This window comes from Pecten maximus, chromosome 1 (assembly GCF_902652985.1).
Source record: "Pecten maximus chromosome 1, xPecMax1.1, whole genome shotgun sequence".
NCBI classification, from domain to species: Eukaryota; Metazoa; Mollusca; class Bivalvia; order Pectinida; family Pectinidae; genus Pecten; species Pecten maximus.
In genome coordinates, this window is record NC_047015.1 from 13706400 (window position 1) to 13734041 (window position 27642).

At 34.3% G+C, this 27642-nt stretch overlaps 2 protein-coding genes across 2 annotated transcripts; one reads left to right on the forward strand and one right to left on the reverse strand.

The window, feature by feature from the left end:
* Positions 1 to 3183: 3183 nt before the first annotated feature.
* Positions 3184 to 3462, reverse strand: LOC117329757 (essential MCU regulator, mitochondrial-like). Its single transcript, XM_033887923.1, has one exon. It carries the CDS (start codon positions 3460 to 3462, stop codon positions 3184 to 3186), a length of 279 nt encoding a protein of 92 aa, XP_033743814.1.
* A 241-nt stretch (positions 3463 to 3703) lies between these two features.
* Positions 3704 to 27404, forward strand: LOC117325597 ((E3-independent) E2 ubiquitin-conjugating enzyme UBE2O-like). The gene is made up of 19 exons (XM_033881943.1): positions 3704 to 3929; positions 6015 to 6188; positions 6755 to 6916; positions 7578 to 7736; positions 8230 to 8345; positions 9372 to 9957; positions 10920 to 11022; positions 11454 to 11565; positions 12289 to 12397; positions 12973 to 13104; positions 14073 to 14215; positions 14571 to 15850; positions 16923 to 17020; positions 17854 to 17916; positions 18311 to 18514; positions 18727 to 18784; positions 20908 to 21029; positions 23451 to 23530; positions 23949 to 27404. The coding sequence occupies exons 1-19, from the start codon at positions 3729 to 3731 to the stop codon at positions 24220 to 24222; spliced, it is 4176 nt and encodes a 1391-aa protein (XP_033737834.1). The 5' UTR covers positions 3704 to 3728; the 3' UTR covers positions 24223 to 27404.
* The last annotated feature ends 238 nt before the right edge of the window (positions 27405 to 27642 follow it).

A 27642-nucleotide genomic window follows, 5' to 3' on the forward strand; every position in this document is an offset into this window, starting at 1 on the left:
ATATACATCTACAGAAATGTGAGAAGAATTATCTTAAATATAATTCACAATAAATAGCAATTTCTTAGCTCAGGTGATCTTGGTAAAACTGTATAACATCTGTTATGAATATCCTGAATCCTAGATATGGTCCAAAACTTAGATATTTGTAGCCATGAGCAATATACATGTGTATATGTACATTTTTTATTGCAGAGTTCTTTCAAGATCTAGTTGGGTCCAAGTGCTAGTGTCTCTAAGAATTTCAAACATATATTGTTGTAAAAGGTAATACACTGCATAGATATTATTTAACTCTGCTCTTTAATGCTACAGTTGGTTAATGTAGATCTTCAATAGGATAAATATTACAGCTGCACACATCATTGTCTTTAGTTGAATTTTGTCATAAATTCAGGAATTCGAACATCTTCATTGACTCAGGAACTCAAACAGCTGTACAGATTGTTTACAGGAATCATCACCTGAAAATGTTAAGTGATACATTATATACTTGTTTTTTAACAAAGAATCTAATAAAATTTATGTAGAGATCGCAAATGAATATAATGTATTCAGATTGAAATGCAAGTCTTATGAAACAAAAACTATGTCAAAAGGGAAATCTATATTTATCCTCAAATATCCTGCAGTAACAAGGCAATTCTACTGAACAGCAACAGATGTTACTGGTTTTGGCTTATTTTCACTTAATACAGAATGAGATATACCCCCAGGAAAAAGTCATACACAGTGGCCATAACTGTATATTACATTTTATTATGCAATAATACATATTATCATATGCTTGAAAATATATATACATATATAATCTTATTGTGATATATTCCAATATATGCTTCAAAGAAGGTATACTGTACCATATATAGCTTAGGAGACTTATATACCTAGTTGACCCACACATCATTTTTGTTAAAAAAAAAAGGGATGTACATGTACAAGTAACTTATCTACTACATGTATTTTACTAGCAATTCTTCTGAGCTGTGCATGTAATATAGGTGCACTTAATACTAAGCTTGGCTTGATTATATAGCTGGATACACATGCATAATACATGTTCACACGGCCCTTACTTCAGATATCTAAAGGTCTCTGGCTATTTTTGGGTTCAGACACATTACACTGCGCCCGTCTTAATTACTCGTGTTATATTCTTTAACATTATTGGAGTTACCAAAAATGACTAAGAATGATTATGAGATTTAACTTTGAACACTGAAGTAGTGCAATTGTGCAAGCGCACTACTGTTCATATAAATAACTTATATTTCGTGTGGGATATATTTTCGCGTAAATATGCGAGGAGAGTTAATAGCTAATTCAAATCCTTTGCAATTATTTGTACGAAACACCTTGGGATGGTGACCAAGCTATCAATTACCTTACAGAGTCCATGGCTATATTTAAATTGCTCATCATTCGCGAATCAAAAGTCATTTCTACATCAGTTTCGTGAAATATGTCCTAGCTATAGGAGGTCAGGTCGCAAAGTTTAAGTGATTTACAGTATACAGGGTCCAAGCATATTATTGTGATGAACATATAATACTGTGGCGTAAAATTAAAATGTCACCTGTGCATTTTTCTGTAAAATGGTCTTTTTTCTAACCGGAAATTGCAATTTCTATTTCATTTGCTTATTTCTTAATATCCGATACATCTGAACATCACAACAATGAACAATCTGTATAATTATGCTTTACCATAATTTTCCCAATCCAAAAACAGCCGCTGCAATCGTAAGTAGAGCAACGTAACTATTTTTTCACTTAAATTTTTTTTTTCGACTCCGGAGATGCTAACAGTTATTCTCATCTATCAGAGTTACTTCCCTTTGTTTATTTCGGTTAGTATTGATTTTTAAGAAAAATGCACAGGTGACATTTTAATTTATTGCTGGTATATTGTAACAACCAAGTACATGGATCAGACACCTAACAACCATAATTCTTGCTTTTTGTCACATATACCTTTTCTGATGGAAATGCTTCGATTCATAGCTATTATAGTGGAATACCACCATAATAGAGGTTAGACGATTTACAGGATCGGAGTAGAATCGGACCGTTTAGGCTATATATGCCAATGCATTTATTTTGATTTTAAACGAGCATATTTTAAATGTTATGGCTTAATTTTAACAAAATTATACGAATTATTGAGTATTTTCCACATAAACGTACTGCGCACACTGGACCAAAAGACGATTTACAGGATCGGGGGGAATCGGGCGGCTCACAGTAAATAGATCAGACACCTAACAACCATAATTCTTGCTTTTTGTCACATATACCTTTTCTGATGGAAATGCTTCGATTCATAGCTATTATAGTGGAATACCACCATAATAGAGGTTAGATGATTGACAGGATCGGGCAGCATCGGAGTAGAATCGGACCGTTTAGGCTATATATGCCAATGCATTTATTTTGTTTTAAACGAGCATATTTTAAACGTTATGGCTTAATTTAAACAAAATTATACGAATTATTGAGTATTTTCCACATAAACGTACTGTGCGCACTGGACCAAAAGACGATTTACAGGGGAATCGGGCGGCTCACAGACAAGATTGGACCTTTAAATTATTAGTGATGTATCTAGTTTGATTTTAAACGAGCATATTTGGAACATTATTGCCTATTTATAACAAAATTATATGAATTATTGACATTTTTCACATAAATGCACTGTGCGGACTGGACCAAAAGACGATTTACAGGATTTACAGGATTTACAGGATAGGGCAGAATCGGGCGACCAAGTTCATTTTTTAAGAAAAATGGCAATATTTTGCATAATTTTGTTAAAATTTGGTCATAATATGTTTGATATGACCATATATATAATCAAACTTAATACATAACTACAGTAATAATTAAAAGGTCCGATCCTATACGTAATCGCTCCTGATATTCTACCAGATCCTGTAAATCGTCTTTTTAAGTCCCGCGCGACCAATGCAAGTTCATTTTTAAGAAAAATGGCAAGATTTTGTATAATTTTGTTATCCGATTCTGTTCGATCCTGTAAATCGTCTAACCCCCATAATAGGGAAATCAGGACTTCTCTCCGACCTGGCTGTACATACAGTAACACCACCCCCCCCCCCCCCCAATACATATTGTGACATATTCTAAGTAGATGATGCATTTTCATATTCTTACTCAGGTTAAGTCATTAGTCATCATCATCGTCGTCTGGAACAAAGATATCATTTTCCTCCATGAACGCAGCTCCTTCTTTTCCTATTGTTGCACCAACGTACAAAAATGGCATGACAACCACCAGCACTTTGAGCACACCGAGGCGGTCAACATGAGGCTGTGGAAGGACTGCTCCAGTTTCACTGCATACTACAGTTCGTTTCGTTATTACTTTAAAGGGTGTTGCACCCTTAGGTGTCAGTAACGGACGACGAACAGCCGACAAGACCATCCGAGAAAATGTTGACGCCATCTTTCTTGTTGACACTGAAGTAGGAGTGCCTAAATTTCAGAACATTAAAATCAAAATTCCGGAATTGACAAGAAAAAAATCCTATGTTTTATTTTTCTATTACTACAGGCCTATGATATATTACAGTTCGATGTTTGTGAATTAAATGATGCGCCACCATAAACATATATATTATCCATTGAAATAAAACTGATTGAAACGTTATTTATTTACTATATTCCGGATAAAAATCAACGCTTCCGTGGCATTAAATTAGAACGGCAAAAATGGCAGGAAAAGAGTTGGACCTCTTCGTAGAAGACGAAGTTTGCAAAAAGAATGATGACGGTGGCTATGAATACGGCTTCGTTTTAGAAAATTCAGAATATTTCAGTAGCGAAGACGAAGAAGACGATCGTTTACGTTATGGAAGTGTTAAAGTGGTGTGGCATCCTGAGGGAAATGACGCGATTGAAACGGAAAGCAAGGTGATCAATGGTGCACTGCACATGCTCAACTTGGCCTGCTCATCATAACTTTATCATGATCCACTGTCCATACATGGTTTCCACCCAGCTTGCATAAACAATAATTCTATTGCTCATTACACGACACTAGGCTATTTCAAGTTCACTACTGCAGATGTTTTCTTCTAGATGTAAATTGTAATAAATTAATGCAATAACATATATATAATGTACTGTACATGTACTGGTACACTAGACGTCTATAGGGCATGTGTTAAGACTTTTTCAGATTTCAATCCAATGTATCTGAGCATGATACCATGATCAAAGATGATTTTTTAGGCTACTCGAAATTGATACAAGAGTAGTAGGGAAACTGAAACTAAACAATCTTTAAATCATTTTCATTCAACAATAACAATCTTTCTAAACATATTTGTGGAGAGGGCTTTTATAATTATAAGTTGTTAAAAAATTGTCAATATTGTGTCTAAACAATAGCATACGTTCAAATCAACAATATCAATAAACTTACAATTGTATGTTCTGCTCTTATTCGATGTCACTTTAATTTGACCATCAATTTGTGTACTGCATTAATACACAAACTTAGTGTGCCAATTTGAAGTAATTATATATAAAGCTTTGTTACTGAAGGTAGTCAAATTACTTTAAACATAACTTTTTAAAACTTTTCGTCAAAGTTGCATTTATTTAACCATGAAACATACAAATGCACAAATAGAATTAACCTGCATGTAGGGAAAATACTAGAAATTTATGCCATACTTCAAGTTCAGGTAGAATAACATCAAGTTTCTAAATAGTCGATGCTTTCAGTGAACATCTTTTGAAAAAAAATGGTATTAACTTTGTCGTAATTAATGTGACTTAAAGTATTAAAAACAAATTTACACTATGTCCATGCAAGGCAAAATAAGTTTTTGAAAACACATTTGTTTTCTATTGATCAATAAGTTTTTACCCATTTTCACCATTGATGCAGTGGCGTGAGTTGTACAGACCTAGAAGCTTGGAAAATTTGACTCACAACATATTGTTTTGATCTTTTTCACCTTTGTGTTTTCATACAAAACTACTTGACCTGTGACATTATAGTTTGGTTTGTTGCTTTTTGTTATTTTTGTTTTCTCTACAATATTCGTTCTTAGCCCTAAACAGTTGTCTTTCCTTTTACAAGTTTGTGTCGTCTCTGGACCCCATTAAAAATAAGTTACCTGGTGGTGTTATGGGTTATCCTAAGTGATCGGACATGTACTGATTGAGTCTGTGATACACATTTATTGGTTTCTGTGATATTCCAACTATATGATACTTCTTTATCTCTGAATAATATTGCTTGTAATCTAGTATACTAGTCTGACAAAGCGTTATGACTGTATATGATCATGATCATTTAGTTAATCTGAAATAGCATACAGTTAGTGCTTTTCAACTCTGTGAACAATATTGGTGATTTATTGCATTTTTGCCAGTGAAATATATAGAGGATATTGAATGGTTTCCCGTTTAATATAACATATATTTCACGAGTATGACAGAATATCGATATTTTCACGAGTGCGAAGCACGAGTGAAAAATATCAAAATATTCTGTCATACAAGTTATATATGTTATATTTAACAGGAAACCATTCGTCGCTGCAGTGAAAGTATAAGTTTTACTAGTTTGATAAATTTCTATATTTCACTGGCAAAAATGCAGTAAAGACATTTATCAAACTAATAAAACTTATATTTTCACTGTAGCGATGAGCTGTGAAAATATAAGATTTTGCAGTGAAAATATAAGTTTTTCGATTTTGACCAATCAGAGCAAACCTTTGTATTCACCTCATTGATTATTGATTCATTAATAAACTATGATAGTAATATTAATGCCACCAACAAAACATATCTGCCTTTACCTCCATGCCTATGCCTATATCTCATTGATGAGCCCCAGTACTAAAGGGTACTCAAAAAATGTAAATGAGAAAAAGCATCAGTCTAAGTCTCAAATCATAGATAAACCTTGTTGCATCCATCCTCATTGCACATTATATGCACGCATCCTCATTTTTTTTCATGATTTGTTTTTTGAAGGTGATTTTGACTGACAGGTCATTGATGCCCGGAGATGTAATCAGAAAATTAATAGTCGGAGAAAATAGTCCACGTGGATTTGTACAAGACACTTCGATGAAATGTCATCTTCACATTATTGGGACAAATAAATACATCTACAATGTAGATACTAAAGACTTGAAGCCCTTGCAGGTATGTATATGTAACTATATATAAAATTGAGAAAAATGACACAAGAATGTTGACATTTTGTGCTTAGGTTTTCACTGTATTAGCTTTTAAAGTGCATAGAAAATTACTAATTACTTAGCTAGTGTTATAAAGCTATAGTATCATATACTCCAGGCAATAGCAATATTATTGGTAACTATAGTCCCATGGCCCCAGGCAATGACAAAATTACTGGTTGCTAGTTCTATGATCCCTGCAGTCTTATCACTCCAGGTAGAGGCAGGATTACTTGTAGCTTGCTCCAAGCAAAGACAAGCATACATGGTAACTAATCGTATAAAACTAGGTAATGATAAAAATACGAGTAGTAAGTCATATGATATGCAGGCTATGTCCGAATTACTGGTAATTACACGTCCTATAACCCCAGGCAATGACAAAATTATTGGTAATTATTCACATGACAAAACATGTAACATTAATAATTTCATATAACTAGTAGATTCATTAATTCCTTTTAAAACTATAATTCAGTTATATCCTATTCCTACACATTGCAAGAAAATTAATAACTACTTGTTTTATAGGGATTTGAGATTGATGCAGGGGAGGTAACTATGGATTCTTGGGTTGGCCGCCCTGAAATGGTGAATCAACAGATCCAGGTTGTCTTTCCTGATGGAGCTCGATGTCTCATTATGGACACAGATCTATGCATGTTGGAGTGCACCAGTAATGTTATGAATGATGTGGGTGTATAATAATTATGTACTATTAAAATAAGTTTTGTTGATTGTACACTTAATATGAAAACCAATTACTGATTGTACACATAAAATTAATAACAATTACTGATTGTACACATAGAATTAAGAACAATTACTGATTGTACACATAGTATTAATAACAATTACTGATTGTACACATATAATTAATAACAATTACTGATTGTACACATAGAATTAATAACAAGTACTGATTGCACACATAGTATTAATAACAAGTACTGATTGTACACATAAAATTAATAACAATTACTTGTTGTACAAACATAATCAATAACAATTACTGATTGTACACATAGAATCAATAACAAGTACTGATTGTACACATAAAATTAATAACAAGTATTGATTGTACACATAGTATTAATAACAAGTACTGTTAACATACTATATAATTATTTATTAAAAGTATACTGATAATTCTGAAAACAATCATGTGTATCATGGTTAAGAAGTACATGTACATATATATTGTTGAAATGTTGAATTATGTTAAATGTTTTTAAAAAGATCTGCATTCTAGTTGGTATGAAATATTCTAGCTATTTCATTAAAGTTATTATAAAATGTACCTAGTACCTTCATATAATATGGTAAATTTGTGTATTCTTTTTCTTGTTTTTAGGACTCTGAATTTAGCTATGACAGCTGTTATTATCGTGGACAGACATTTGCTGGTTACATAAAAGATTTCAGAGATGCCAAATGGTTGAACCAAACAAAACTACACAATTCTAGACGTGCAAAGAAATCAAAGCTGGCAATTTGTGTCCAGGTGGAAGAAGTAAGTGTGTTAAATGATTGATTGTGCAGTGTTTAAATTTCAGTTATCAATTTTCTTTTTTTATGAAAAGATACACTATGTAATTTTGGAATCAATATATTTTTAGCCTACCATCTATTGAAAAAAAACTATGCTTGGTCTACATTTATATTATGTGTGTGAAGTTGGTGATATCTGATATCTGAGATGAAAATTAGGATATTAGGAATAATATAGACTTTGAGTGATAATTGTAAAGGCAGAATTTAAATGTGATAAGATATAAATATTATGAGTGGTGTACATGTATCCATAGTGAAGAATAAATGAAAAATAGTCCTAACATTCTCATTGGAGTAGTAGTATTCTTGCATGCATTGTGTAAAACTTTTACGGTAGACATTATTATTACAATTTGATTTTCTACAGAATCTGCTCCCTAGACCTATGTAAAAGTTTGACAAGTTTTACTGGCAATACAATGTCTAGAGGAAATAATGTTGGTTTGTTATAGGTAACTGTTCGGTCTGTTGAAGTCCAGTGGCTTTGTAGAGGTTTCACCAAAATGGACGATTCGGTTGCAAACATGGAACACCCACCTAATGATGTGAAGTCAAAAGATCTTGACAGGTTAACTTTATGATATATGTACATATTATTCTGATTTTCTGTGAACTTTTATTGAAGTAATCAACATCTATTTGTTTTGGGTTTAAAACAGCAGCTGCTTCACCACCACATTCATTGGTTAATGTTCATTTACTGGCCAAATAGTAATACCGTAGTTGTCATTAAACGCAACCAATTTCCTTGCATGTTCTGTCAAAATGGAAGCAGAATCCTACTACATACTATCAAGTAAAACACTGCCATTCTCTAAAGAGTGAAATTAAATTTCTTTATTTTGAAGTGATGCTTTCCTTAACAGAAGTTACATTTTAAAAGCTCACCTGGTCCGAAGCACCAAGGTGAGCTTGTTACGCCATACTGTGGCTTCTTCTTCAAATGATGGGGCTGAGGGGTGGGACCAAAAGGGGGTCAGTTTGGATAAATTGATAAAAAACGACTTCTCTAAAACTAACAATGGATATCGCTCATATTAATTTGACTGGTAGCATCCCCTTGGGGTAGGGATTCAAAATTGTACAAATGGCGGGGCTAACCCATGGGGGGCAGAGGGCAAGGTCAAAAGGGGTTGATTTGTATAAACAACGTCACTGGAACTAAGCAATGGCTATCACTCACATTTTTGTGGTAGCATGATTATGGGGTGGGGATTCAAAATTGTACAAAAGGGGTCTATTTGGCTAAATTGATTTAAAGGACTTCTTCTCTGAAACTAAGCAGTGGATGTCGCTCATTAGCTCACTGCTTATGAGTAACTGTGAGCTAATACTGTACCAGTGGCATCAGTGTCGGCGTCCCACCATAAGTTTTTGGGGTAAGTTTTGGAAAGCTTGCAAGTCCAAACATATACACCTCACACCCTTCTAATTTGGTTTATACATTCATTAGAGGTCCAGAATTTTGCAGATAAAAAATCTGCAGGAGAATTAAGTACTGAAGAGAGGTAAAACAATAATATCCATGGTTTCTAATTTGAATGTATTTTGGTTTCTGAATATTACTAATTTGAATGTATTTTTTCCTCTTTAGACTACACATATTAGAAGGCTTTACACACTGTGGAGTGCAGATTGGTGATAAAAAGAAGTATGTGATCAAAGCCACTGATATGATGACAGATATTCCTCCTAAAGGAAATCTGGTGCCAGACATTGTTACCAGAAATAATATATTGACTTTCAAGGATGGCATTAATCCAGTATTTACTCCAGTGAAATCATTATCTATAAGTTCTCCAGATTGTTCTAAATCTTCTACTAAAGAATCCCTAGTAAATCTTGTATCTCAGGAGAATGATGAGTCTAAAAATAGCACAGAACCAAGCAGTGATAAAGATGATATTGATATCTTATCTGATGAGTATGAGTCTATGGACGATGAGGATGATGAGGCAGATGAAACTGAAAAGAAAAAAAATGACATTTCTGAGGATGGAAAGCCAGGAAGCACAGTGAAAGAAGTTGGAACAAAGAAGTCTAAAGTGAAGAAAAGAGGAGAAAAATCCAAATCTAAACCACTTGCAAAATTTGAAGACATTACTATTCCTTGTGAGCCAGGGTCACAGGTAGCTGTTGAAGTGTGTTATACATTTTCAACGGCTAACATAATGTGGCAGGTTTGTAATATATTATATCCCAGTTAATGTGATAATCAACTGTTAAGTTGTTAATTATATATAAAGGCCTGTTAATTTTATAGGTCACTTAACCTAAGGTAAATAATTCAAACTTGAATTCTGCACAAGTTGGAAAACATTTGGCTGTACTGTACTTTATACTGTTTCAGCTGACATTTAAAACTACTGTCAGCCACAAAATATCTTTCCTATGGTCAGTTTGGACAAGCAAAATTGGTGGGAATACCCGCTTTCAACATTAAATCAGACTCTAAATATAGCTCATTGGGGAATCCAGAACAAGGTTTTTAGCAAAGTTCTGAGTAAAGGCACAAGTGTGTATGCTGTATATTGCTTATAATTTATGCTGGGATTTCATTAGGCTTATTTCCTGTCAATTTTAAAGTGAACACAAATATTTCACACTGTTCAGCTAATGTAACACAAACCTGTTTTGATGCAATAAGGGTCGCACAGCATTTGTAAATCAATCTAGTTAGATCTATAGCAAATTTCTACAAATAAAATCTATATGGTGAACCAAGGCTCAGAATTTTCATAAGTAGATATTTGAGTGCATATTTTATAAGGAGCATATATTATGAAATCCAAACTTGTGCAGAATATTCCATTAATTGGAATAAAAAAGAAAGGCATGACTGGTTCATGACATGAACATTTTGACACAGACCCTCCTTGAAGGGCAATTAAAGTCCCAAATGGGTCAAATTAGCTAAAATATTAACAGTCTTTTGCAGACACATGTAAGTAAGAATGGAACAGTTTTCATACTTCAATTTGTGTAGTAGGTTTTCAACGAGGCATTACTAGATTTATTAACACAGCTATACATTTTTTATGTCAGTTCACAACAACATGGATATACATGTACAATTAAATACTTATAAATTACTTATTGTAATGTTCCTCTTGCAACCAAATATGACGTGATATATTGACAGAATGGCGAAGAAGAAACAGGGACTCCCTCTCCAGATTTGTATCCAATTCATCATCTTGATGAGCTTGAATTTTTTCCTGGGGACTTTGTAGTTGACTCAAAAGGTAATTAATCAGAAAACCAATGAAATTTGTAATTAATTACCTAAACAAGATACATTTAAGCAAAAGAGAAATCTCTAATTTCCAGACCGTAAATTCTGGGCGATATTCCATAAATGAAGGTTGTGTTGAGATGTCCACTATATACATGTGGTCTAACTATTTATACAAAGTTTGGAAAAGTAACACTATAGTAGCTTGCTTCCATGTCTTTTGTCACAGGCAAGACAAAAACCAACAGTATCGAGAAGTTTCTGTATTTATTTGTACTAAATGTGTGTTTAAAGAGCAATGTATCAATACATGTATTGCAAAAATCAAAAGAATCTAAAGAAATATATTTCCATATATTAAACAAGTACATTCTGTATTTGTATTGGTAAAATTTTGTCCTTTATGGTTGTATCAAATGTAAAAATATTTCTCTCCACCAGATAACAATAACGGGAGATGTAGTAACTATGGTGTCGTGACCAGTTGCGACCATTTGGCTAGGACATGTATGGTCAGATGGATGAAGACCGTTGACATAGCCAAGGGGGAAAAGTGAGTTCAACAACAGTCTTAGTTATCTTCAATATTTTGATTAAAACATTTATATTGATTAGTTTTATCATTCTCTAATGCATGAATGTTGATTTAAAATGATATCTTTAAAGATTGTGAAAGAATGTTTTTTGAAATAATGTTCCATCAAAAGATGGTGGGCTATTCAAATCACCCTTCGTGGTGAGGTGGCCATTTTGAATTTTGATTGTTGAAATTTGTTATTGCTGTTTCTCAGAAAGTTTTTTGTGGACCTTTCTCAAATGTCATGTGTAGGTTCTCTTTAGTGTCTAGTTGTGTATATGGAAACTGGTGATGATGGGTATTAATCTAAAACATCATATGAAAGTTCCCCTTGGTCCATAGTTGTAGCCATTCAATTTTGACTCTCAATAAGAACAAAAAAGACTGAAGCCAGCGATCTTGGATGTTTAAATTTGTTATCATGATCAGTACTAGTTTGATCCTGTGTTTAGTTCCATTTACATCAATATGAAAGTGAGGGCATATATATTATACAATCTTTACAATCTTTGTTACTTCCCTGATCACAGATGAAAAGGTTAGAATGGGATATTGCAATCAACTCTGATCTGTTCCTCTTTTGCTTCTGCAAAATATAAGTTCTGCTTGACTGGTTTCACTCAGACTTCAAAAGTCTACTGAAAACCATGTAACATGTAGGAAATATGTCACCAAGTTTACGATCAGTTGCCATTGTAGACCAGACGAAGCTGTTCCTACTGATGAGGTCAGCGTGTATGACATCAAAGACCACTCTGACTTCAAATTCCGGCCTGGCCACACAGTCATCAGGGTGGCAGAACCTATGGTATGTCAGAAGTAGAGTAAAGTTTGGCTATTAATGTAAACCAGAATAACAGGTTAGGAGGCAAATGTCAGCTTTTGTGTACTGTAGGAATAATGCAATCTTAAAATTGGTCCTGTTCTGTCGGATCCATTTAATTTTTCGAGTGCCAGCAACATGACATGACATTTATGAAAATCGATGTTGGATATCAGATTAAAGTAATGACCATCAAAAATCTAATGAAGATTGAAACTATCCAAGGAAAAAACCTTGACTATTTAGAGTTAGGACACATCATCTTTTAAAGTTCTGGAATAAGGTAACTACTAACTTAGGAAGAAGAGAAATCTAATATGTGATAGTGACTAAAAGTTAACTCATAAAAACCTGTCATATTGAACTTTACAGTCATGGATTGTTAATCTTTGATTTATTGACTAGACCAAGTTTTTGCAGCGTCGACTTATACTACACAACTTGGCTGCCTTTTCTCCCTATAAGAATTATATAACGATAAAGAAACTTTTCAATTTTTCCCATTTCAAGGTAGGTGATGGTTCCCCTTATAACAATTGATTATTGTGTGTTGGTTACAGAATGTTACAGACAATACTCCTGCTGTAGGACAGGTACATAGACTCGACCCACAGGGATCCCTACATATACGATGGCCTAATGGGGAGATAACTCGATGTTACCCTCAGGAACTCTACATTGTAGGGGATGAGGTAAGTTTACACTTTGTGTTACATTTTGTGTATCATATCTATCAGCCATTAAACCCATGCATGGTAATAAGCCCATTCCTACCCATTGCAGCTCAGTACAATCAAATTAACTTCAACTGTAATCCATGTAAGCCCATCCTCATCTATAACTGTAATCCATGTAAGCCCATCCTCAGTTATAACTGTAATCCATGTAAGCCCATCCTCATCTATAACTGTAATCCATGTAAGCCCATCCTCAGTTATAACTGTAATCCATGTAAGCCCATCCTCATCTATAACTGTAATCCATGTAAGCCCATCCTCAGCTATAACTGTAATCCATGTAAGCCCATCCTCAGTTATAACTGTAATCGATGTAAGCCCATCCTCAGTTATAACTGTAATCGATGTAAGCCCATCCTCAGTTATAACTGTAATCCATGTAAGCCCATCTTCAGCTATAACTATAATCCATGTAAGCCTGTCCTCAGTTATAACTGTAATCCATGTAAGCCCATCCTCAGCTATACCTGTAATCCATGTAAGCCCATCCTCATCTATAACTGTAATCCATGTAAGCCAATCCTCATCTATAATTGTAATCCATGTAAGCCCATCCTCAGCTATACCTGTAATCCATGTAAGCCCATCCTCAGTTATAACTGTAATCCATGTAAGCCCATCCTCAGCTATACCTGTAATCCATGCAAGCCCATCCTCATATTTAACTGTAATCCATGTAAGCCCATCCTCAGTTATAACTGTAATCCATGTAAGCCCATTCTCAGCTACTTTGCGTCAGAAATGTTGGCCCCTTGGGCTTTCTACAGGATAAATGTAGTTATTTGTCACTCGCTATACACAAGGAGACAAAATGGTGGGGGAGTGTATATCTATGTATGTGTTTTCCAGGATATGTAGGCACCATGAAATCTTGGTATAATTCTTTACAGTCAACTATGCTATGTATTTCAATGTATCTGTAGATGAGCGAGTTTGACAGTGACTCCGACTGGGAGACCACCGAGGAGGAGGACGATGATGACGAGGATAGCGATGCTAGTTGGGAGACAGAAAATGAAGAAGAAGTTGATGATGACACCAACAAGTCAACAACACCAGATGCAAAGTAAAGATTTTAATTTGATTTAGTAACTATAGATAGCATGATAGAATTCATAGCATTATGTAATTTAATTTGAAATGAAGAAACCCATGTCTCCTTTTATCAAGCTATGCTTATTTCCTATCTTGTTTAATAGCAATTTGAAGAGCCAAGTTATATGCATTATAATGATCAGATCGCCCATATGTGAGGAAGTGGAGGAAGTTTTTTTTTGTTTACAGAAGTATTACAAATCGCCTTCTTGGAAATAACATTTTGATGCAGGTGTGTAAATTGTCATAAGCCTAAATTAATGGCACTACATTTTCAGTAAAAAGTGATGTTGTTAGTATCATTAAAGTCTTACTGGATCTTTCAGAGATGCAGACTCAACCTGGTTCCAGATACAACAGAAAAGAGAAGAGTTGGTTTCCTTCATACAGAGAGCTCAGACTGCACTAAGTAAACTGGAAGCAATTTTTGTAAATGTTCAGTGTGACCTACGAATTCAGAATCCAGAACAATGTTTTACGGACATTATAGCAATATACCGTAAGTGCAGAGAATTAGATAGAATTATTAAATCCTCTTACTTTGATAGTCCAGACATTGTAGGATTAATTGAAGACATCAAAGCAAAGCTACGCAAAGAAAAGTGCAATAAGATCAACAGACATTTGATACAGGTGTTTGAAAATAGACGAGGACAAAGTGTTAAAGGATCGATTACTGAGGGGAGCATATCTCAGGTATCAACAAGTGTTCAGACAGACATGAATGAGGAGTCAGGTGTTTGTAAGATTGCTACATGTGTTCAGACTGATGGTAGTGTGACAGGTATGGAAGTCCAAAGTGAGGTTGTACCCAATGATGTAGCCACAGGCAATAATAGTGGGTTATTGTCTATTGAATGTAGAGACAAACCTGGCAATGCCCAAGCTACTGAAGCAATCTCTGATCCTGTGGGCGGAGAAGGAGACGGATGTTGCACTACAAAATCTCCACCACAAACTGTGTGTAATGGTTTAGCAAGTGATTCAGAAGAGAATCCAGCAGATAACTGTCCAGAAGGTTGCTCAGGGGAGATAGCTTCAAATGACAAAAGTCAGCAGACTGATTTGGCTACAATCTGTGAAACCAAGACAAGAGACAGAAATGTTGAATTGTGTTCTCAGATATGCAAGCAGTTACGCAAACAAATGACCAAAATGCAGGAAGAAGTAAATACCAGGAGTAGTCAGGCGATTGCCCTTGCATCATTGACATCTGTGGAGGCTGGGCTTATTTCACCCACTTCTGAGACTGGGCTTATTTCACCCACTTCTGGTGCATCATGTATTCCCCAGGAAGGTGTCAATATCTTGTCAAAATCTGAGGAGACGGGGCTTAAGTCAACTACTGATGATGCATTACTTATTCCTAATAAAGGTGACACTTCAGAGATTGAGAATGGCAATGAAGTTTCAGAGGTCAAAAATACAGTCGATACCCAGCATGACACAACTGACATGGAAGCCAAATTATCAGAGGGTGCAGAGGATAGGCCTATCAGTGATGTGGCATCTACAGATTCGTCATCACAGATTCTTTCTCCGAGTGATGGGAACAATTTGGATATTTGCACAGAGGATATAGAACCCATCAGTGTGGAAAGGGGAAGTAAGTTTAAATATATCTCTAAATGCTATCAATAGTGATGGCTATTTTGCCATCATTTGTTCATAATAAATGGTAAATGAATTATAAAGAGTAGTGTTGGTAGCTAGTGTTTTAATGGACATGTATAAAGCAATTATTGAAAAGAAGACACTGAAATGTGTTTGAGTAGCTGACAAGAAAGCAAAAGGAATGAGGGGCATTACGTTAGAGTTTTACTGTTAGGGACTAATTATAACAGCAATAACAAAATAGCAGAAGATTGTTTGTTATTCATCAAGTCACAATGACAAGTTATTTTCTTGTTATAGCCGCATACTCCCAAATAACCTAAAATTCTAGTTGCACACACATTTTAATGGCAATCCAATATGCTAGCTCATTCACGCTTTCCTAACATTAAAATGACCACTGACCTTGATGCTTGACGGGAAATCCTTGAGACATCCGTGTGTAAAAATAATTTGCCGCATTTATTTTTATCATGAGATTTGCCACAGAGCCAAGAACGAGGCTATAACAACGTTAACGTGAACTGCACATAAACTACACACATGGCCGTTGTTTACATATCGAGTATACATGAACTTTGCCAAATAATGCTTTCATTCAAACATTTTAGCAAAATATTCGCATAATAACTGAACAAAATAAACAAACACACATCTAAATACTTAATTCTAAAATGTAGCAATATGCATACAACGAAACATCGATAAAATTTTAGATCAGTGAAGTTGACAATGTTCAAAAGCTAACCTTCATCTCTAGCTAAGTTCTAACAAATCATTTCCTTTCCTAAGGAAATACTCGGGTTTTGCCGATTCTAGTCCCTTTCACATTTCTTTTTGTTCATATTGCATGTCCTTTCCTACTAAATTGATATTGATGTCCTTTCTTACATTTCAATTGATATTGGATGTCCTTTCTTAGGTTTATATTGATATTGGATTCCTTTCTTAGGTTTAAATTGACATTGGATGTCCTTTCTTACATTTCCATTTACATTGGATGTCCTCACTTAAATGTAAATCTAAATCAGATGCACTTCTAACCAATGATAACTTCTTTCCAGGTTTTATATTAGAAGAGGAAGTACCACTAAGTCATAATTTCCGATCAAAAGAACCAGTAACAACTTCGAAGGCTTTCATGACTGCTGTTGCCAAGGAGGTACATATAGAAAAGGAGATAATCCGATTGTAAAAACTATGTAATCAGTCTATCTATACACACTCAGACAGTGGTAATCAGTCTATCTATACACACTCAGACAGTGGTAATCAGTCTATCTATACACACTCAGACAGTGGTAATCAGTCTATCTATACACACTCAGACAGTGGTAATCAGTCTATCTATACACACTCAGACAGTGGTAATCAGTCTATCTATACACACTCAGACAGTGGTAATCAGTCTATCTATACACACTCAGACAGTGGGTGAAAGCTTATTTCTTAAAAGGTTGTCTGCTACACTCATAGATTCCACCTCTATAAAGATCAGTTATTATCTTTATCCTATCAAACAGAGGAATCATCAGGTATCTATAAGTAAAGTATGGCTTTCTGATGTTTGTCTGATAAAGAAATAAAGACACATAAAAAGTTTTTTTTATATTTAGTCAATGTCTGTCATATTCCAAATTTCATGTTTTTAATTTTCATTTAAGCATCTTCTTCAAATAAAATACTTTTGAATAAGTGATTGGAAGAAAAATTGACAACGTATAGTGTATTTGGGAAAAAAATGAAGGGATGCACGTTCCTAATATTTTTTTTATTGTTTGTGAATGTTTGTATACCAGGAACTTTGTCTGTTGATGGCCTACATTGGATGAAGGTTTCGGTATTTGTGTTTGAATAGTTTTATAAATGATCAAGTAAGTCTAAGTCAGAAGTTATAATATAAGTACAATGTAAGCTTAGATCATAATTTCACAAAACATGGGAAAATAATGTTCAAATTGGGGTTATAAAATGATGTTTTCTTCCACTTTGTAGATGAAACTGCTGCAGTCCAGTCTACCCCATGGAATAACTGTGAAGGGGTTTGAAGACAGAGTAGTGAGTGATTATTAAGCTGGTTAAAGATTAGCCTTACCATTGGTGTTGTTGCTGCTACTGAATAGAAAATACATTATAGAAATGATTGATCTAGTGTACTGGAAGATTCCTGGTACATGTACTCCAATCTCTCTTGTAGATAGATACATGTGTAAGCCAATATTGAATGAAATAAGAAATAATGATGTACGATTCATTCAAATAGCATTTAACTTATTATTAGATGCAGAAAAAAAATAAAGTATCTCAAATTTCAAAGAAATATGTAATCTCAGAGTGAAATAATTGATACGTATACATTGTTGCAAAATTTTGGACTAATTTAAGCAGTAAAGACATGTTGAAGATACACCCTAGAAATATGACTTACTGTAGTGTGTACCCTTTACTTCAGGATCTCTTCTCTGCAATGATTATGGGCCCAGCCAAGACGCCATATGAGGATGCACCTTTCTTCTTTGACATTCACTTGCCAGCTGAGTACCCCAATTGTCCGCCCCTGTTCCACTACATAGCCTTCTGCTCAGATAGGTTAAACCCCAATCTGTATGAGGACGGCAATGTATGTGTGAGTCTGCTGGGAACATGGGAAGGCAAGGTTAGTAACCATGTCTGTAGTATATACCAGGTCAACTTTAATTTACATTTCTATCCTTTTTTGATCAGGTCATAACATTAATTCTGAGAACATATTAAAGGTATATTGTTCACATATATATGCATAACTCTTGTAGTTTTTACACTAACATTATGAAAGGAGGATGTATTCAAATATATCACATAGAATGATTAATCTATGTTTTGTTACAGGATAAGGAAAATTGGACCTCCAACTCGAATCTTCTTCAAGTTTTAGTGTCCATTCAAGGTAAGTTTTAAATGTCTTGTATTTAGGGGATAGTGCATTGTTTTAAGTGGCTATACTGGTGATTAGAACATGAAATTTGGTTTGAACTCGAGAACGATAGGTTGAGAGTTTAAAACAAATTTCATGTTCTAATCGCCAGTATAGCCACTCAAAACAACGTACTATCCCCATTCTAACACGTTTACTGTTAAATATGTTTAGAAACATTGTTTTACATCGCTACAAGTAGGCTGTTAAGTACTATGTGACCTCCGCGAGTGTTGTGTCATACTGTAGGGGACTGACCAATCAGAAAGAAACTTTCAAAGCCGGTCACTTGGCCACGCCCATACTGTCGAGAGTTCGATCACCGATAACTGGCCTAGAAATAATCTAGGCATAAAAAACCCACTAACTTTAGGTGAATTAACCTAGTATAGCAAGGTTTTCTTTTTTAACAGATAGATATTTCAGTTATATATTTATAAATATCGACATTTGAATTATGAATTGCAAATTGTGTTGTGAATTTTTGAGAATTCTGAGACTGAAATGTTGACTCTGTTGAAAGATGTCAAGACGCTAAAAGGCAAACCTGACACCATTATCTTTGGATTAGAAACGGGGCTTGGCTTAGGCCTAACACGATTGATCGTCGTTCTATCGCACATTAGAACATAGTCCGTATCCAATCAAATCACGCGTTGCAAACAAATCGTGTTAGAATGCATTATTAATTTATTGACCACATGTACAAAATGGAATTATACTATTACAGTAAATTGTTGTATGTTAATATTCTGTGATAAAGTTTTGTTAATGCTTATAATTTCATACCCCAATATGAGAAAGAAGACAGAGGTGAACTGAACTTCATCAGTTTTAGTATGCACATAATGTATTGCATATTAAACTGTAGAAGACCACTGATCTTCCACTGTTTACGGGAGTAAGTTTAGGCAAAAACTAGGATTACAGTGTTATTAATATGAAACTCTTTGAGATGTGAATGTTTTCTTTACCAACAGAACATACCGGTAACCAAATCTCAAACTGATTTGCCTCAATGTAGCTGCCTCATTGTATCTTGGCCATATGCCTAACTGTTGATTCAACAGTTCACTTGTCAATGACCATTTAAAATCAGAAATGAAAAGGTCCCGGATCGGATATATTTTGGATAACTTACTTTTACTCAGTATATATTATGTCCAGCAAATTGTTTTACATTATACATGTACTTTTATTGTGATATTTGCCACAATTTTACTTGTGTAAATTTTGATATCAATTCTGATATTGAGCCTTTGGGTCTGTTAAATTGAAATTGAAATAAACTTATAAGAAAAATAAAACAAAAACCGAAAATTTGCTACAAGTGATGACCCTCAAACGATTCGTGAAAACACAACTCTATCACTGACAAACAGAACAGACAACAGACAGACATACTAATTTTTTTGGAAGTAGCCCGGATGTTCTGGAAACTTTTCACGTTTGTCAGTGCACTGAAAATGAACAAAAAAGGACAGTCGAAAAATTCTTCCATTCAATTTACTTTTATTTCTTAGAAACTGTGATGTTATGATCATCCTGAACCAATTGTAAATACTGACTAAATAAAATGTTGATTAACTATACAATGTTATGTTGTTTGACGTAATACGGGAGTAAAATATGTTGGTCACAGATTTTACCTCAGTTATATTGGAAACCAGTTAATTTGTAAAGTATATTTCCATTCCCCGAGGTTTTCAATATAACAGTGTTCGACTGTATATATATATTACAACATATCTTTTTTATGGTATCTTAGGGCGAGATTGGTTGATAGGATATTGTCCTGTTACCAGGTGGTGTCATGCTACTGTATCTTAAGGATTTCGACATTTCAGTGTGAGGACACTGTAAAATGGACCTTGATTGGCCCAATCATCAGTGAACAGTTCTATGACCTGCTTTGTGAAAATTGAAAAACTGCAAACATGCAAACAATCCACTGTTAACTTGATTGTAGACTCATAGGGGGATCTAATTTAGACAGAAATATTGGTCATACTGCCTTGTAGTTATAGAGGGTAGGGCTTTTCTTAGACCAATGTCAAAGTGTGGTTTGTGGTAAAATATTGTCTTTGTATTTTTAGGACTGATACTTGTATCTGAACCTTATTTCAATGAAGCTGGCTATGAGAGACAAAAAGACACCCAACTGGGGAGTGAAAACAGCAAAACTTATAATGAGATGGCCATACTGAAGTTGGTGCAGGTAAGATCTCCAAAGAATAAAAGAAGAACCGAGTAGATAGTATTGTGGTAGGTTATGATGTATGTAGTGTGCTGAAACTTGCCATTCTCATGTTGTAGGATTAAGTCACCAGTCACATTAAAATTTTAAATGATTGTTGTGGGCATGTTGTGGGAACTTTAGACAAGGTTTACTTTTGTCTGACTCAAACACTTGATGAAAATGTTGTTTTTTTCCCACAAAGTATTCAAGGTAAAATATCCAATGTTGTAGGGTATCAAAGGTAAAATATCCTATGTTGTAGGGTATCACAGGTAAAATATCCTGTGTTGTAGGGTATCACAGGTAAAATATCCTGTGTTGTAGATTATCAAAGGTAAAATATCCTATGTTGTAGATTATCAAAGGTAAAATATCCTATGTTGTAGATTATCACAGGTAAAATATCCTATGTTGTAGATAATCAAAGGTAAAATATCCTGTGTTGTAGATAATCAAAGGTAAAATATCCTGTGTTGTAGAGTATCAAAGGTAAAATATCCTGTGTTGTAGATAATCACAGGTAAAATATCCTGTGTTGTAGATAATCAAAGGTAAAATATCCTGTGTTGTAGAGTATCAAAGGTAAAATATCCTATGTTGTAGATAATCAAAGGTAAAATATCCTATGTTGTAGAGTATCAAAGGTAAAATATCCTATGTTGTAGAGTATCAAAGGTAAAATATCCTGTGTTGTAGATAATCACAGGTAAAATATCCAATGTTGTAGATTATCAAAGGTGAAATATCCTATGTTGTAGACTATCAAAGGTAAAATATCCTATGTTGTAGGGTATCAAAGGTAAAATATCCTATGTTGTAGAAAATCAAAGGTAAAATATCAAAGGTTGTAGATTATCAAAGGTAAAATATCCTATGTTGTAGATTATCAAAGGTAAAATATCCTATGTTGTAGATTATCAAAGGTAAAATATCCTGTGTTGTAGGGTATCAAAGGTAAAATATCCTGTGTTGTAGATTATCAAAGGTAAAATATCCTATGTTGTAGGGTATCAAAGATAAAATATCCTATGTTGTAGATTATCAAAGATAAAATATCCTATGTTGTAGATTATCAAAGGTAAAATATCCTATGTTGTAGGGTATCAAAGATAAAATATCCTATGTTGTAGATTATCAAAGGTAAAATATCCTATGTTGTAGAGTATCAAAGGTAAAATATCCTATGTTGTAGATTATCAAAGGTAAAATATCCTATGTTGTAGGGTATCAAAGGTAAAATATCCTATGTTGTAGGGTATCAAAGGTAAAATATCCTATGTTGTAGATTATCAAAGGTAAAATATCCTATGTTGTAGGGTATCAAAGATAAAATATCCTATGTTGTAGGGTATCAAAGGTAAAATATCCTATGTTGTAGAGTATCAAAGGTAAAATATCCTGTGTTGTAGGGTATCAAAGGTAAAATATCCTATGTTGTAGGGTATCAAAGGTAAAATATCCTATGTTGTAGAGTATCACAAGTAAAATATCCTATATTGTAGAGTATCAAAGGTAAAATACCTATGTTGTAGGGTATCAAAGGTAAAATATCCTATGTTGTAGAGTATCAAAGATAAAATATCCTATGTTGTAGATTATCAAAGGTAAAATATCCTATGTTATAGGGTATCAAAGGTAAAATAGGTAAAATATCCTATGTTATAGGGTATCAAAGGTAAAATATCCTATGTTGTAGAGTATCAAAGGTAAAATATGCTATGTTGTAGAGTATCAAAGATAAAATATCCTATGTTGTAGATAATAAAAGGTAAAATACCTATGTTGTAGAGTATCAAAGGTAAAATACCTATGTTGTAGAGTATCAAAGGTAAAATATCCAATGTTGTAGAGTATCAAAGGTAAAATATCCTACGTGTAGAGTATCAAAGGTAAAATATCCTATGTTGTAGATAATAAAAGGTAAAATACCTATGTTGTAGAGTATCAAAGGTAAAATATCCTGTGTTGTAGGGTATCAAAGGTAAAATATCCTATGTTGTAGAGTATCAAAGGTAAAATATCCTATGTTGTAGAGTATCAAAGGTAAAATATCCTACGTGTAGAGTATCAAAGGTAAAATATCCTATGTTGTAGAGTATCAAAGGTAAAATATCCTACGTGTAGAGTATCAATGGTAAAATATCCTATGTTGTAGATAATAAAAGGTAAAATACCTATGTTGTAGAGTATCAAAGGTAAAATATCCAATGTTGTAGAGTATCAAAGGTAAAATATCCTGTGTTTTAGAGTATCAAAGGTAAAATATCCAATGTTGTAGAGTATCAAAGGTAAAATATCCTACATGTAGAGTATCAATGGTAAAATATCCTGTGTTGTAGAGTATCAAAGGTAAAATATGGTATATTGTAAAGTATCAAAGGTAAATCCCATTTGTTTTAGAGTGTCACCAAGATGATACAAAAACCACCTCACAGTTTTACTACAGAAACACTGGATCACATCAGGAATTGTGGAAGGAGGTAAGCTATTACAATATCTATTGTGCTGGAATTAATGATATCGACCCTTTTTCAAGGTCACAGGGGTGAAAAACCAAGAGGCTAAGGGTCATGATATTATAGGACCAGTAACATGCTGGGAAGAAACGTCTTGAACTACTGTCAAGACTCAAGGTCAAAGGAGTCAACTCTTCAAAATTATCCAGTTTACTCTCAAGTTGCCCTAGTATGTTATTAGATTTGTTTTATACTCCAAGGGGCATTAATTTAATCTTCATCAATAACCTTAATCAACTCATGAAGTCACATCAATTGAGTGTTCCAGGAAAGTCTTATTAAGCGGTAAAACAGGTGACTTATACATGATCTCTTGTTAATCTTATTAAAACAATATATTTTTTCCTCTCTGAAATAATGTAATATTTGTTTGGTTTAATAGGTTTGTGAATAGAATTGACCACTGGATTTTACTGTCAGAGGAGAAAACCAATTTCAGAAATCAGAGTTCAAAGGCTTTACATACTAGTGACTCGGATGGAATGATGATACGAGCCATGGAAAAAGGCAATGGCGAAGAATCTGTTGGTGACCTAGCTAAGAATGAGCTGTGTGCACCAGACTTTCCGTTCTTACCTGCTTCTAGAGGATTCTGTATCACAATGAATAAAAACCTTGTCCAGTTAAATGAGCAATTAGCAACACTAGAATCCTGATGTTGATATATATTTCAGACATGTCAATATATAGGAGTTACTATTTCCCTAGACCCGAGATAGCTGAGCCTGTGTGCATGTCAGTCAAGCTTCCCTAGACCCGAGATAGCTGAGCCTGTGTGCATGTCAGTCAAGCTTCCCTAGACCCGAGATAGCTGAGCCTGTGTGCATGTCAGTCAAGCTTCCCTAGACCCGAGATAGCTGAGCCTGTGTGCATGTCAGTCAAGCTTCCCTAGACCCGAGATAGCTGAGCCTGTGTGCCATGTCAGTCAAGCTTCCCTAGACCCGAGATAGCTGAGTTTGTGTGCCATGTCAGTCAAGCTTCCTTAGACCTGAGATAGCTGAGCCTGTGTACCATGTCAGTCAAGCTTCCCTAGACTGAGATAGCTGAGCCTGTGTACCATGTCAGTCAAGCTTCCCTAGACTAATATAGCTCATTTTAGAGGAACATGGTTATCAGTACGTAGAATAGAGGTAATATATATAAAGTGTTTGCATGTGCTAGACTGGAATCAGTGTTGTATTGAAAACTTTGTCCACTATCTTTGTCATGTTTTTCTGCAATGGGTTTTCCCGGTGTTAGCGATATTTCAAACAGTGTTCTGGATCATTGTTGTGGGTCATGTTGTAAAGACAACAATTTCAGTGATGTAACTTGTCTTTTGATTGCATGGTAATTATCTACCCAAAATATTAATTTGTTGTTTTGAGTTTGTCTTGTTTTGTTATGCATGTTTATTTTATTGATCTTTTTGATATATACTAAAGTGCTATACAGGTTGTACGTACAACACCCTGACATGTGACAAATATGATTGATGATAAATAAAGTGATGATAGCAATGTTGTGTTATATTAATATGGATATGATAGCATGCTAAGATATTAGCTGATTCCTACCCACTCGGCTAGGGTGTATATTATCCTGGTAAGAAGGTACTAGCTGCTTCCTACTGACTTGGAAAGAATTTCTCAGTTCAGTTGGTAGAGAGTTAGAATAGTGAGCCATGGTTGATCACTAAGTAGATGAGGCATTGAAGCACCGTATATGACCTAATAAGGGCACAGGGTGCGGGTAATTGACAGTGGGCACGTCCTTATTAAGATTTGTTATTCTGAAGTTTTATGAAACAGACTATAACTTATAGCAGAATAACCAAGGCTGTGGAAACGGTAAAATATTATGTCATAAATATATTCCAGATGAAGATATCTATTCATTATCATGTATTAAGCTTAAATATCACTTGAATATCCTGTAAACTTGTAAACCATGCCAGCTGTTCTTTAGACCAGAGCACGTGTGTTCCACCATTTATGTTCAAATGGAACTCTTGTGTTCTATTTATAGACACAGGTGATTTCCCAGATCATATCAGACATCGTTTTCTTTGACCTAATAATTGATTTACAATGTATTTTACAAGCTTTCTGTTCTGAACAACAGTTAGTTAACAACATGAATTAAGTCTTTTACTTTATCTTCAAATAAAGATGGTAAGTTATTATTTGTATGTGTGTTTAGTTTCAGGTGCACTTTGCACCGACATCTGTAAGAATACTTCAGTAGACAAAATGTGGCGAAACTTGTGTTCCAGTGACTAATTTGCTGAAGAAAATTGAACACATAAAGCAGCCAAACATTTCACATGAATTATTTCATTTGAACACCATTTTGACACTCAGTCAAATATTTTTTTCTTGGAAAAAAGGTAGGGGCGCCCTTATTAGGGCAGGCACCCTTATTAGGTCATATACGGTATATATAGCAATCACCTATTACAGATAACTTCATTTACACTAATATTGATAGCCGACATGTTTTGAACATATGAACTGCAGTATGATGACTGTCTAACTACAGTTTTTGACAGGATATTCTTGCTTTACAAGATGTCATATGAAAATTTAATACTCATTGACAAATGTGATGTTGTTGAGGTAATTAAAGTAGAAAACGTTAAACAGTTATTGTAAATCATGTTTAATGTGCTTTCCTGTTTTTGTGTTAGATCAATAATACAACTATACTTGTATTAAATGTAAACTGAAATACCACAAAAAAGTGAATCCAAGTTGTTTCACGGCATTAAGTGATAATACCAGATTGTTGAATATGTGATGCTCAGTACCTAATTGTTGTAATTATCTCTTGGAATGAAAAAGTAGACATAGTAATGATTAGGAGATTATAGGCTTCTTGAACCACATTGTTTCTAATATGATCTTTGTGTGAGTCCAACAATTGGGCATCTTCAGGACTCGATGGTTACCTTCCTGATAAGTTACCTCTTCACGTTGTATGTAAACACAACCCCATGGAACTTGAGGATGGTGATGAGGGTTGATGTGGTTTTAAGATTACGAGGTTTTGGTGTGGTTTTAAAGTTATGAGGTTTTCCTCATATACTGAAAGATCAGACAGGAATTGCTTAATGACAGCTTATTTAAATATAGATTAGATAATCCTTGTCTTAATTTATTAATGATTAACTTCATTGTCATGTACCCAAATGTATGCTGTGATGTGTTTACACTTAATATGTACTCAGTTTCATCTGTCTGTGATCAAATCCAGTCATTTTGAACTTGGTGCATGATGTCTTTCATCCCAGATTATGTATATGGGATTAATTTATTTGCATACCACATAATATAGTTAAATATAAAGTATTCAACATCCTGTATGAGTGCCGAAGCTATGGATAGCCCTGTAATGGTATTTATTACGATCACAGCAGACCTCATTTTTGTCCTATTGAACATTCCTGTTGAAATTGTTCTTCTCCACAGCTTAAGTTCACAGTAGGACAAGTTTCCTCCGGCTCACACCTGTTTTCTGTCAATAAAGGCGCGAGGTTCAGAGAAAACTTGGACTAAAGTCTACAGGAGCTAGACAAATTGAAATGTTGTTTGTTCCTTCATTCATAAATGTGTCAAGCCTGTGATTAAATCGTGCTATACTAGATATGTCTCATATTCATGGCTAGAGAAATCCACAGGGGCCAGACTCATTCAAGTCATAGGAATACATGTGTAATATTATCTACGTCCAGCTCCTGTAGTAACTTAGTGCTACACTAGATATCATCTGTGGCCAATAATTGTTACATTGTAACTGTGTAGGCACAGGTCTTGAATTCATGTGATGAGTGTTAAATAAACGTTATAATGCACGCTCATTTGACTTGTGCCTTGTTTTTGAAATTGTATAATTATTGAGAGCTATTTACTGTCTATATGTTAAAACAAAAAAGGAAATAAGTTGCACAGTGTATGTAGTTTTACTATGGAGTGCATCTCATTTTGAAAAGTTTAACATTTATTTGAGAAGTTTTCGTTTTAGGAACTAAAATGCACTACCTATTTGAAATATTCTGCAAGTAAACAGTGATTAAAATTAAATTAAACCATAACTGA